The following is a 13,708-nucleotide window of genomic DNA, read 5'->3' on the forward strand; positions in this document are numbered from 1 at the left end:
CAGGAAGATTTCATTGCCCTGTCTCTGTGTTCCCACAGTACTTCTGTGTGCTGCTCACTCATAAACACACTATCCCAATTGTCTCTTTCCTTCTTCAGATTGTATTCTTTCAGAGCAGAGAATAAATCTCTAGCACTTAGCACAGTATCTGTCCCATTGAAGAGATTTACTAAAGATTTGATTATTTAGGGAACATAGAAGAAAGAATATGAGCTTTGAATAAAGCAGGCATGAGTTCAAATCCTGGTTCTAATATGCACCTATGATTTTAAACAAGTCACTAAATGTTGATCTTCCATTCTATATAAGGTAGTTATAGACATAAATGACTTAATTATAATAAAAGCATCCATTTTTAGGGTTGGTAGATAGTAAGTGAGTGAAGTTGCTCAGTCGTGTCCAACTCTTTGCAACCCCATGGACTGTAGCCTACCAGGCTCTTCTGTCCATGGGATTTTCCAGACAAGAATAGTGGAGTGGGTTGCCATTTCCTTCTCCAGGAGATCTTCCCGACCCAGGGATTGAACCCAGGTCTCCTACATTGTAGGCAGACGCTTTACTGTCTGAGCCACCAGGGAAGCTGGTGGTACATAGTAGGTGCTCACTAAACATTAGAGTACAGATTCTGGGATTGCCTGGGTTTGAGACCCAATTTCCCCACTTAGTAGCTGAGTGACCTCGGGTATGTTAACTTCCCCTCTGCTTCAGTAGCTTATCTAAATAAACATTTCTCACTGCTAATGTGGGGATGTTTACTATTATATGATCACTTAAAATCTGAAAAAATATGGCTGGATATCATGAGTAATTTAGTTCCTTCAATTATAGTTATTTTAAATGTGAATATTACTTAAACGCCTCAGACTTCTTACCAACCACACAAGATAGTAACTAAAGAGGTTTAAAAACTGGTATGGATGATATAAGTAAAGATCAAAATAAACATGAAATAATAAATTTTCATGTGTCTCATTCCTTATTTTGGTGTTTAAACATCTTGGGTATTGAAGTAAAAATCTTAAACAAGTTTTTCTATTCTCTGTGACTATGGATGTTAATCATTTGTAATAGAGAATACTACTTCCTGGCTCAAATTTTCAATTTCAGAACCACTAAACCTTTGAACTAGAAAGGCCAATCCTATCAAGGCTTACCTAAGTAAACAGGTGGATTTGTAATGGGCTCTTAGGGTCTTAATGCAAAGCTCTGCAAAGGACAGGCATTGCAAGCAGAGAGAACACCTGGTTCAAAAGTACTAAAGCAGGGTTCAAGAATTATTCTAGATATTCAAGGTATGTAGTAGGAACTAGTATTAGAAAATAATGCTGGAAAATGCTTTTTAATCATCCAACCTTTGAGGTCAGCAATTTCTGAAGTAGGTAAAGGTTATCTGACCTATAACTTTGAAGTAAGGCAGATCTAGGAATGAATCTCCATTTGTTACATAAGCACAGTTTTAGAGCCTTAGATTATGCAAGGGGGTTATTACAGTGATTAACTGATCAAATGCACATAGAGCTCATAACTGAGATGCCTGGCTGACTGGGAGGTACCTAGCCACACAGTGAACCCATGGACTGTAACCTGCCAGGCTCCTCTGTTCATGGAACTCTCCAGGCAAGAATACTGGAGTGAGTATCCATTCCCTTCTCCAGGGGAATTCTTCCTGATCCAGGAATCAAACCCAGGTCTCCTGCATTGCAGGCAGATTCTTTGCCATCTGAGCCACCAGGGAAGCCCCATTAGTGATTAATGGATCAAATGTATGGAGAGCTTATAACTGATATGCCTGGCTGATTGAGAGTAATCAAATGTTTGTCTTTCTCACACCTGTAATCATATGAATAAACACCTGCAAAATAACTTAAAACCATCTTTCACATAGTATGTACTTGCTGAGTATCTGAGGCTTACTGAAAATGACTTAATTTTAAAAACAGAAAGCTGGCCAGTGCTTTCCCCAGCCACCCAGGCAGCCTTCTAGCTAGAGCCCCCGCCTCCACATCTCCTCCAGAAATTGAGTCCCGATCATCCTGCTCACTCTGCTGCAAGAAATCCAGACTTTCAGGGAGAGGAGGGAACATCAAACAGAAAGTCTGCAAGGACATATTCTCATCAGGAAAAACTCTCCCCAAACTGCAGAGCCTCAGGTCAGGGGGTAGGGAGCGTGGGATGACAGAGGCTCCTCTGGTCAGCTAGGTGAGGTGAAGAAGGTAGGTGGGACTTTCAAGTTTTGGAAACACCTTGGAATCTTCCCCAAGTAGCTGCCAACAGGTCTCCCCTTCACACAGACTGCTGCTGCTGCTGCTAAGTCACTTCAGTTGTGTCCGACTCTGTGCGATCCCATAGATGGCAGCCCACCAGGCTCCCCCGTCCCTGGGATTCTCCAGGCAAGAACACTGGAGTGGATTGCCATTTCTTTCTTCAATGCGTGAAAATGAAGTTGCTCAGTTGTGTCTGACTCTTAGCGACCCCATGGACTGCAGCCTACCAGGCTCCTCTGTCCATGGGATTTTCCAGGCAAGAGTAATGGAGTGGGGTGCCACTGCCTTCTCCATCACATAGACAGAAGTCAACAAAAAAAGAAATCTGCCTGATTAGAAGATAAAACAACAGAAAGCTGGGATAACGGCTGAGATAAACAAGTGTCTTCATCCCTGGCCTTTCTCCTCACCAGTGTCTCACAATTTCTTCCCAAGTATCACCACACCAAGCAGAAACATGCTATTTGGAGATCACTGTAGCTCAGACTTCCAATTCTATAGCAAAGATTAGAAGTCCAGGGGAAAAAAATCACTGAAATAGATAAACAAAACTGGAAGAATTCATTTCCTTTTTTACCCTATAGTCCATTATTGCTTGATGAATTTCCAGTGAAAAGTTAGTTTTCGACGCAGAAACTGCAGGCTTAAATAAAAGGTCCTTGTGCAAGTAACTGAGTTCACGACAATTATAATGACCTAGAAATCTTTTAAGTGTTTAGGAGACTACCTTTACTCTGGTACTAAAAGGACGTAGTCTAATATCCATTACTTACGCTTCAAACTGAAGGCAAGCGTCTTTCTTTTAAAAGACGTGCGGTGTCCGGCTCAAAATCAATTGCAAGAAAAGCCCAACTCAACACAGAAAGAGCTCTTTTCCACACCCTCTCGTCTCGCTCACATCACAGATGGCAACCAAGGCTTGAGATTTAACATCCAGACACTAAAGCGGCTCATCGGTCAACGATGGGGCACCAGGTGGGTGCTGTCCGGCACAGGATGGGATGCTGCCAATCCTGAGAGGTGCACCTCGTGTGAACCCCGAGGCCAGAGCCTAATGCCCATCACTTAGCACTTACACTTGGGAAACCACCCGCTTCCCATCGCGGGGCTGAGACAAGGGGAAGACCCAGTCCTCCGATACCCCAATTCCGGGGTCCGCGCGTGACCTCCGAGAACCGGGAGGAGCGCGGGTAGGGGAAGCTCCTCCGCCTTCAAGGGAAGATGGCAAGGGCAAGTTCGGGTCGTAAACGGAAAGATTACTCACAGGAATGACCCGGCGTCCTCCATCCAGCGCCCAAGCTCCCTCAGGGAAAAGTCTCCAATGAAGCGGCAGCTGGAGAGCAGCAGCCTGGGCGGCCGCCGCTGCCAAAAACTATCTGGGCGTGGCAGGGACGGGCGGGCAACTTCACAACATCATCATTCAGCGACTTCGGTTTTGCAGCGACGCCAGGTCAATGACAGCCCCCACACAATCGGGGAAGAGAGGAGGAGACCCATTCTCCCAGCAGCCTGCACGGCGCCAGCGCACGACCTGCTGGGAATTGTAGTTTAATCTAGGCCACGCCCCTTAACTCGAAGGCCACGCCCCTCCCTGCTGGCCCTGAAGCGGGAGGCGGGAGGCGGGGCAGCAACCCTGGGGCCGAAGTGGGGCGAGTCCAGTCCCGGCGGGCTGCGGGGGTTTGGGGCAGAGTTCCAGGCCCACAACCCCAGTCCGGGTCGCACCGCCTCCTTGGCTCCGCGGCCCGCGCTGGGAGCGGGCCTTGCGCTCTCGCTTTGCCCCTGGGCGGGCCGGGCGCCCAGGCCCCGTACCGCTGGCCGCTTGAGGAGAACCGCTGGCCGTGGTCGCCGCCAGGGTAATGAGGGGAGGCCGGGCAGGGAGGGGAAGGGCTAGGGGCCGGTCGCGAAGTGAGGGAGCGCGGCTGAGTCCGCGCGCGCCTCGGGAAGCTCGAGGCTAGAACTCGCCGTCATACCTCCAGCCGGAGCCCGGGCGGCTGGCGGAGCCGTGGCGGGGATCCGGCTCCGCCTGAAGAGCGGCCCCTGCGCCCCGCGCAGCTCCGGTTCTGTCCTGCGTCCCGGGCCGAGCGGCGGAGAGCACCTGCGTGTGGGTAGGCTGCGCCTGCTGGGGTCGGCGGCGCCAGGTGCGCGGGTCCGGCCGCCCACGGTGCTCTCCCGGTTCCCAGCACCCCCAGCCCTGCTCTCACCTTTGGCCACACTCACCCACGCGTGGCATTCCCAAACACGAGACGCCCTCCGGCCCCGCTCCGTGTGCCACCTTCTCCGAGTTCGCTACAAAGTCCCCCAAAGCAGGACTCGCAAGGAAGCTTTTATATAATTGAATGCAAGCTGTGTTTTCTCCTCGTTAGTTAAGTTCAGGATTGTGTTTTTCCTTCGTGGATTTGTTGTGTCAAGCACCTTTTCCCTCAAAACGCGATTGGAATTTGTGACAGCGCGTACCTAGCAAAAGCCTGGCCCACAGTAGGCGCTTAGTAAATATTTTTTGAAAGCTTGAGTCTCGATGCTAAGTTTGGAAAATTCTACCTAGTTGTGCGTCGCTATAGTTAAGATTTTATGGGTTCCCAGCATCGCTTTGAAAAGTACAGTAATTTTAAGGCTCCACAAAGAGTTGCTACTGCTAGGTCACTTCAGTCGTGTCCGACTCTGTGCGACCCCATAGACGGCAGCCCACCAGGCTCCCCCGTCCCTGGGATTCTCCAGGCAAGAACACTGGAGTGGGTTGCCGTTTCCTTCTCCAGTGCAGGAAAGTGAAAAGTGAAAGTGAAGTCGCTCAGTCGTGTCCGACCCTCAGCGACCCCATGGACTGCAGCCTTCCAGGCTCCTCCGTCCATGGGATTTTCCAGGCAAGAGTACTGGAGTGAAAATCGGGCTTTTTTACATTCCCTGTAACAAGGGCCTCTGTTGGATGATTAAAGTAACTCAAAACCCGAGTTCTGTAATTTGCACATTCTGATTGTTTCAGAAAGTGTTAACCTTTCAGATTAAAGTTTTCAGAGGAACCATTCTTCATTCATTCTTCATTCAGATAAAGTGATTCATTTGATCTGAATCACCTAGAATAAATTTATTTACAAAGCTTTTTCCTGATTAGCTTTTTAGATACAAGTATGAGAGATCACAGTGATGTACGTGTGAATACATTCAGAAATACAAGTCTCAACTATGAATTTTTTTAAAAAGATATTCATACCTAGTGAAAGCATGCAGGAGAAAATTATAACAGCAAATTTGCCCCCTTCCCCCACCCCTTACCGGGGGCAACTGCTGCCTTGACCTCAAAATGTCTTATAAAATTATCTCTTAATAGTCTGTCACATCTGAAGCAAAATCCTCTGGGATTAAGCCCCGTACAGGGGCAACACCTTTAGTACTAACAGTTTTCACAGATTGTGTGTTTCTTCTGAGTTTCCCTGAAAAATAGATAATGTAGTTGGAGAAGGCAATGGCAACCCACTCCAGTACTCTTGCCTGGAAAATCCCATGGACGGAGGAGCCTTGAAGACTGCAGTCCATGGGGTCGCTGACACGACTGAGCGACTTCACTTTCACTTTTCACTTTCCTGCACTGGAGAAGGAAATGGCAGCCTACTCCAGTGTTCTTGCCTGGAGAATCCCAGCGACGGGGGAGCCTGGTGGGCTCCCGTCTCTGGGGTCGCACAGAGTCGGACACGACTGAAGTGACTTAGCAGCAGCAGTAGCAGATAACGTAGTTAAAATTTTTTTTGTTTAAGAAAGAACTTACTATTATTATGTGGAAAAAGTAGGAAACAATCATGAGAACTAGGAAATTCAGTTAATCACCACATCTCTAATCTTGGCTTGTGGGAATGTATGCTGCAAGTGGTCTGGACCTTGTTTGCCTGGGTCACTAGTGAGTGTCTCCAGTGCCCAGCACAGAACCTGACCCATGACAGCCATTCATTAAACACTGTGGTAAAAATACTTGATTGTTTCAGATAGCAGTGTAATTACTTTCTGCATGTGAATGGTTTCTTCATTTACTTAAATATTTTTTTAGATTACTAGAAGTAAGAATTTTATAGAATCAAAAGGTATGAATGTTTTTATGGTTATCAAAACATTGCCAACTTTCTTTCCAAATGAGCCCTACCATTTGGTACTGCCAACAGTAATAACTGTACCTTTCAGAGCATCTTCTTAAGCTTTTATATGGATACAGTATTTGGTAATTCTAACCACTTTCAGATGAAGCATTTCATTTGATCTGAACCACCTGGAAACTGGGCAGGGCAGGTGTTACATTATCCCTTTTGTAACACAACAAATATCAGTGCCTTATATTTATAATGAATGGCAGGAGACAAAAATAATCAAACCCTGTCAGGGCCTCCCCCCAACACACCCATTTTTACCTTTGGTCTGTAGTGAATATCATGAACAAATTGACTTCTTTCCTTAACAATAAAATTAGATGCTGGTCTATAACTTCTGTGGTTTACAAAATCCTTTTCTTTGCCATTTGTTCAGATGTTTGCAGATGCCTTGATCGAACTTGGGAATTTCATTAAAATGAAATAATGAGTCACAATTTAGGTGAAAGAGAAATTGGGTAGGTGTAAGGGAATACCTCTCACTAGGAAGTTTAGAACATTGCCACCCTTTCTATGCAGAAAGATCTGGGAAATTTTGGTGGTGCTTTTGTAGCTTCTTGAATGTAAATCTAGTAAGTTACTAGAGGTTTAAAAACCTGTTTTGTAGCTTCTTGAATGTAAATCTAGTAAGTTACTAGAGGTTTAAAAACCTCTGCATCTGTTGGAGTCTTCATAAACTATTAAGATTAATATGCCATCAGTGAAACTGGACAGGAATTATTTGCATAATAATCAGCATATTTTTCATATCTGTCAATAAATTCCAAGAAGAATGGAAATGAGCACTAAGAATCATAAGGTAAAAAAATTCAACCTACAGAAAATATTTTCACATGAAAACTGAAAAAAAAATTTGTAAACATATGGCAAGAAGAAAATGTTATTAATTCCTAGTCTGTTACTAATCCTGATTCGTTCCCAAATTTGCTAAATTTGGGAAATTTAGTGACCCTAAATGATTTAATAGGTAATGAATTGATAAGGAAGCTTTGGAAGATTCAAAGTTTACTTATAAGTAGAACTATTGGAAATTCTTGGGCATCATTTGTAGTAAAAGTGGGCCCCAAATTGCCTTTTTGTATTGTTTTTACATTTTGCTTAGGGTTCTTGAAAAAAGTAATACAGATAAGGAAGAACAGATGCAGGTAATCAAGGCTTTGGAAATATTCAGAACCTCCTTTCAACTGCACTTTGCCTTTGTGATGGAAATCTGTGAAAGTCAGGCTCTTTGCAACCCCATGGGCTACGCAGTCCATGGAATTCTCCAGGCCAGAATACTGTAGTCGGTAGCCTTTCCCTTCTCCAGGGGATCTTCCCAACCCAGGGATTGAACTCAGGTCTCCTGCATTGCTGGTGGATTCTTTACCAGCTGGGCCACCAGAGATGCCCAAGAATACTGGAGTGGGTAATATCTGATATCTCTTGTGATATCAGGTCCGAAATGGCATTCGGTAAACAGAAACGCTCTTTAAGAACACCTTTCAGAAACGTCGGTAGTCCTTGTGTCAGGGAACAGCTGCCCAAATAGTGGTGGGTTTTGGCAACTAGATCTTTAAGGAATTGTTATGTAAATATGTTATTTTGCTTCTGTTTTTCATACTAGGATATTTCAGTGTCTTGAAGATTAAAGCAGAAATCTTTGGAGTAGATGGATTTTTGTTACTTTCTGTGAACTAAAGCGATTCAATGTCTCTTTTGGTAAGTTTTTATAAATGTGGATCTAATTTTGTATCAACAGAGTAGTTAGATATTAGTGTAAAGCCATAAGAGAAGGAGTAGTCTGATGGAATATTCTTATGCTCTGAGATGTTATTTTGATCTGAATGACTTCTGGTCTTTAAACATAAGTTAAGTTCTCACTGAGTTTTTGTCTCTTTAAAAAAGAGCTTCTCCTATACTTTTCAGATATACTCCCTCTATTCCTTTGTCCCATACACACTTTTTCTCATACATTTACTATCCTTAGTATTCCTCTTCCATCCAGCTTTATTCTTTAAATCTTTCAGAAATCCCTTTTTACAAATTACCATTTGACTAAAGGTGTTCTTGCCTGGAGAATCCCAGGGACGGCGGAGCCTGGTGGGCTGCCGTCTATGGGATCACACAGAGTCGAACACGACTGAAGCGACTTAGCAGCAGCAAGCAAAACAGTATGAAAAATAAGCCCCTTGACTTAGCAAGACAAGATACATTTGGATCAATGTATAATATGATATATAGATACTAACTTGGTTTCTGTTTTGTATGAAGTTCATGGTATCTAGTCTAGATTAAGTAGTTTTAGGACTTCCATTGTGTCTTAATATAGAATATAATACTTTATTTGAATATTTAAATTATTAAAGCAGTGATCTTTTAAAAAGTGGTGGGTGCATATGTAATTTTCAAATACTTTAATATATCTCTCTTAGTCTTCAAAATTGTTAGTGATTGGTGGTATAATCCTCATTTAGAGTTTGGTCTAAGATTGCAAAGAATTAGAGGCAAGGATCAAACTCATATCGGCCAATTCACTCCATCAATTGCCAAATCTGAGAGGCAGGACTATGAAGTTAGGAGACTATATTGTTGGTTATTTGGAAAATATAGAATGCATTCACTTTGTGTTTAAAGTAAAGTTTATGTACCTAAAAGGGGAGCTTTATATATCTGGAAAATATATTGAGGTGAAATATTACCTCATTTTTCTAAAGCAAGATCTGCAGACTTTTTCTTTAGAGGGTCAGGTAGGATTTGTGTGCTATATGATCTCCATTAAATTACCCTTTTGTTACCAAAGCAGCCATAGGCAGTATGCTGCTGCTAAGTCGCTTCAGTCATGTCCGACTCTGTGTGACCCCAGAGACGGCAGCCCACCAGGCTCCCCCGTCCCTGGGATTCTCCAGGCAAGAACACTGGAGTGGGTTGCCATTGCCTTCTCCAATGCATGAAAGTGAAAAGTGAAAGTGAAGTCGCTCAGTTGTGTCCGACTCTTAGCAACCCCATGGACTGCAGCCTTTCAGGCTCCTCCGTCCATGGAATTTTCCAGGCAAGAGTGCTGGAGTGGGGTGCCATTGCCTTCTCCGTAGGCAATATGAGTTAAATGCAAATATCTATGTTTCTGTAAAACTTTACACACTAAAACAGGTGGTGGGTCAGATTTGATTCATGGACCATAGTTTCTGCTCTAAAGGATTATCTAAGATTTAACAATTTTATGTCAATTTGTAAGTTGGATGAGATGTAAAGGGGTATTTGATAGATGAAGATCCTGAGGTTCAAAGGGCTATGTGGTTGCCTAGGTTTCCAAATTTGGGGGGAAAGACATCTTACTTAATCTATTATTTCATAATAATGGATTTTTTTGGAAAAATAGAATTTGATAGTGGGTCATTTATATTTGTTCAGTTTGTTAATAATTTCAGTTTCTATTCTTCTTGCAATGATGAAATATTTAGACTCTTTTGAATCAAAACCTTCATGTTTTCTCCTCAATGAGATATTTGTGCAACTCAGATAAAGTTAAGGAAGGATTCTTCCCTGTTCAAAGTTTACTGTCTGTTTAACAGGTAGGAAATGGTGTTTTCAAAGGAGCAGCAAGTAACAAAATTTCACACTCTTAGAAAAAAAGCAGGCGTTCAGCATAAACCATGTTGTTTGCACAAACAGTTTAGGCACCGTGATCCATTCTTATCAAAGAATGGTGGGAACCCTCCCAAAATCCGAGTTCCTAGATACCAGCCAAGTGTCAGCCTTGCAAGCAGGCCTTTCCAAGGATAGCAGTTTTAGGCCTGCTATGTTAACCCTTTTTCACACAAAATATTAATGATTATTGTGAAAGATTCAGAGTAAATGTTGGAAAATATATTTAAGTACCAAATAACATATAAATGACCTAACTGGTGATTGTTTTTTATATGAACAACAATAGTATCTTCAAAAACTGTTTTATTATAAATTTTATTCATCCTATACAAACCAATAGAACTTTGCAAAGGAAATGATTCTACAGCTATCTAGGTACTCTTAGCTCCTGTTCTTTGAGGGCACATTTAACATAAAATGATGGGGATCTATTTAAGATTATTGTAGTAAGATCAATAATATACATACTATAGGAATTCAATTTAATCAGTAATTTAGGCTAACAGAAAATTATTAATTTGATTAGTGAGATATTATGGCATATTTTTAGAGAAAGGATTTTGGTTTGATTAAGTAACTGAAACCATTAAGTAGACATGGATGGATTTATCTTAAAGACTCAGTTGATATTATACTTTAGTAGTGAAAAGTGAAAGTGTTAGTCACTCAGTCATGTCTGACTCTTTGTGACCGCATGGATGCCCACCAGGCTCCTCTGTCCATGGAATTCTCCAAGGAAGAATCCTGGAGTGGGTAGCCTTTCCCCACTCCAAGGGATCTTCAGGACTCAGGAATCAAACCCAGGTCTCCCGTATTACAGGCATATTCTTTACTGTCTGAGCCACCAGGGACCCAATTATACGTTAATGTTCATATAAAAATGAATGTTCATGAGATGCTTGACATTAATTAAAAATCTCTTTCATATAGCTTGTTTATACTTTTTTGGGGGGCACATTTTCTTCCTAAATAATGTAACATCAGCTTCACATTGCTAACATGTTGAGGTGTTACATTTCTTTATTGACAGTATGTGATAATAAAACCTTGAGTTAAAATGCAGGAAAATGTAAATTGTGATAATGGAACTAAGTTTCTTAATTTGATTTGAGTTGGTTAGAGATCTTTATCACTTTAGAAAACAGCATTGGTTCCAAGTATACTCAATATGTGGTTTAAATATAGATAAACATGGTTACTACACCTGAGGGAAAAAAATCTGAGGATCAAGAAAAATTATATGAGTACAACAAAATAATCTCTAGCTAAACACTCAGAAGAAAACTGCAAAGATGATGAAAAAGTTAAATACTAGCACCTGCAGTAAGAATGAATAGGTATTTCCTCCAGGGTCGAGAGCAAGAATCAGAGGTAGCACCAAGTAACACTACAGCAGGTATGAAGTTTGTCTTCTGCATACCCAGCTGCTTCTCCCTTCTCCCCCAGTATGAATCTTGGCTCCAGTTCAGGCTCCTGCATGTTGCCCCTTCTCTCTGTTCCTCACTTTGTATCCATGTGCCACCCATACAGTGTTTTTGATTTTTCACTTATTTAATATATTTCTGACTTTACAGGATTGTTTCTGCACTTCACGAACACAAGTTGAATCACTCAGACCTGAAAAACAGTCTGAAACCAGTACCCATCAAAATTTGGTAAGAAAATGGTTGAGTACAAATGTTCTTCTTCTGCCTCCTGTAATGCTATTTTATAGAATATAATTTTTAGTTCTCCTTTATCTCTTTTTCTTTTCTTCCTACTCTTTTTCCTACCTCTACTTAAGCTGTTCTCCAACAGTCTATAATTGATCTCTGCTCTTCTGCCTAAACAGACTCTCCCTAAGCAGTCTCACAGGCTCCTGTGGTTTCAGTTGCTCAGATTTCAGATTGTCTACAGGTACCTAAGGCTATCCTTCAGGTTGATAGGGGACCTGGTCATCAGGCAGGACTGATGATTCTCAAATTTTTACTGGCAGCTTTGACTCTTTCCTGGGTATCAGATGTGTCTATAGAATACCTCTGGCTAGAGTTTTGAAAGCTATCTCTATAGCAATTTGAGTAAAACCTTAATCTTCTCTTAGACCTCACTGACCTATTGAATTTCCAGCTTTGGCAAATGAAAATCCATCTGCTAAATCACCCTCACTGGGAACTTTGTAGTTATCCTCACACTGGCTCTTCCTTTGCCCTCACATCTAGTTATATACCAAGTCTTTGAAATGCCCATGAGTCCATCCCCTCCTTCACCTGATCACTGTTAATACTCAGATCTCATCATCTCTCACCTGGACTATTGTAGGTAAACTCATTGCTTGTAGTTTCCTAGTCATACATATAACCTCTTATGATCTCCCACTTAGGTCAGTATTCAACACTGTTGCCTGAACAGGCCTGTTTGTGCCACTTTCCAGCTTTAAAATTGCCATTGATTTCCTAAATCCTGTGGGATAAAGCCTAAATTTCTTAATGTGGTATAAGGACTTTTAATGGTATGGAATATGTCTGATTTTTGAGTTTCATTTATTATTACTGAGTCTTAGCACATACTTTTATTTCTGCTTGAAATACCCTTTTTGATTTTCTGCCTCTAAAATTCTTCCTCTTGCTTAAAGAGTTGGCTCAAATATCACATCTGAAGCCTTTGCTCTTGTATCTTTAATTCTGTTATGCTCCTGCAGATCTTAGACATCCTCATAAAAAGGCATTTACTATATTAATCTCACAGTGATTGATGTATATGTCTCTCCACATGAACCCGCCAAAATAGGCATCCTGTCTTCTTTATCATCCCTGGGTAATAACTGATACATTAAATAATATTTAAAGAAACATGCTAATAAATAAATGTTTCTCTGGGATCTTCCACCTTTAATCTCTAAATCTTTATTATATAATTATTTCTATAAAATAGAACCTGCCTTGCAAATACCTTAGCCCTACAAAATAGAGTGATCTTAATTAGTTTTGTTTATAAATTTATCCTGATCTTATCTTCAGTTGTCATTTTTGTCATTTCACTTTTTACTCACTAATACTTTTAAGTCTTCTAGTTACATACCCTTTTGTACAATAGAATACAGTATGCGGTCCTAGTTTTCATTCAAGTATTACCCTTCAGACTGAGGTAGAGTTTAGAAAGTAAAGTGTCTGTTGTTGACTCTTTGCTGTTACCAAGAGAGATGCCTAGAACTCAGGGAACTTCCAGAAGTGCTGCTTTTTTTTTTAACCATTTTTAAGTATATAGTTCAGTGGCATCAAATAATTCATAATATTGTACAACCATCACTGCTCTTCATCTCCATAACTCCCCACCTCTTGGAAACCACTTTCTGTCTCTGATATTTGACTACTCTAAGTACCAATATAAGTAATGTATTTATTATTTTCTGACTGAGAATTTTCAGTTAGCATAATACCCTCAAGGTTCATTGGTATTGCAGCATATTGCAGAATTTCCTTAATCTTTAAGGTTGAATAATTCTTCATTATATGTGTACACTACATTTTGCTTCTTCATTTATTTGCTGTTGAAAACTTGGGTTGCTTCCACATTGCCGCTCTTGTGAAGAATAATGCTTCTATGAACATGGGTATACAAATCTCTTTGAGATTGTGACTTCAATTCTTTTAGGTACATACCCAGAAGCAGAATTGCTGGATCATATGGTAATTCTATTTAAATTTTTTGAGGAGC

General features: G+C 41.4%; 1 protein-coding gene across 1 annotated transcript in view; it reads left to right on the forward strand.

Moving 5' to 3' along the window:
• Positions 1-3,923: 3,923 nt before the first annotated feature.
• STRADB (STE20 related adaptor beta) overlaps positions 3,924-13,708 on the forward strand; it is a 33,757-nt gene continuing 23,972 nt past the window's right edge. Inside the window, exons 1-3 of the mRNA XM_068968181.1 lie at positions 3,924-4,117; positions 7,995-8,089; positions 11,590-11,670. Coding sequence (XP_068824282.1) covers positions 8,078-8,089; positions 11,590-11,670 — 93 coding nt within the window. The 5' untranslated portion in view covers positions 3,924-4,117; positions 7,995-8,077. The remainder of the gene's footprint in view (positions 4,118-7,994; positions 8,090-11,589; positions 11,671-13,708) is intronic.

The sequence above is a fragment of the Capricornis sumatraensis genome, chromosome 3 (assembly GCF_032405125.1).
Source record: "Capricornis sumatraensis isolate serow.1 chromosome 3, serow.2, whole genome shotgun sequence".
In the NCBI taxonomy this organism is placed as follows: Eukaryota; Metazoa; Chordata; class Mammalia; order Artiodactyla; family Bovidae; genus Capricornis; species Capricornis sumatraensis.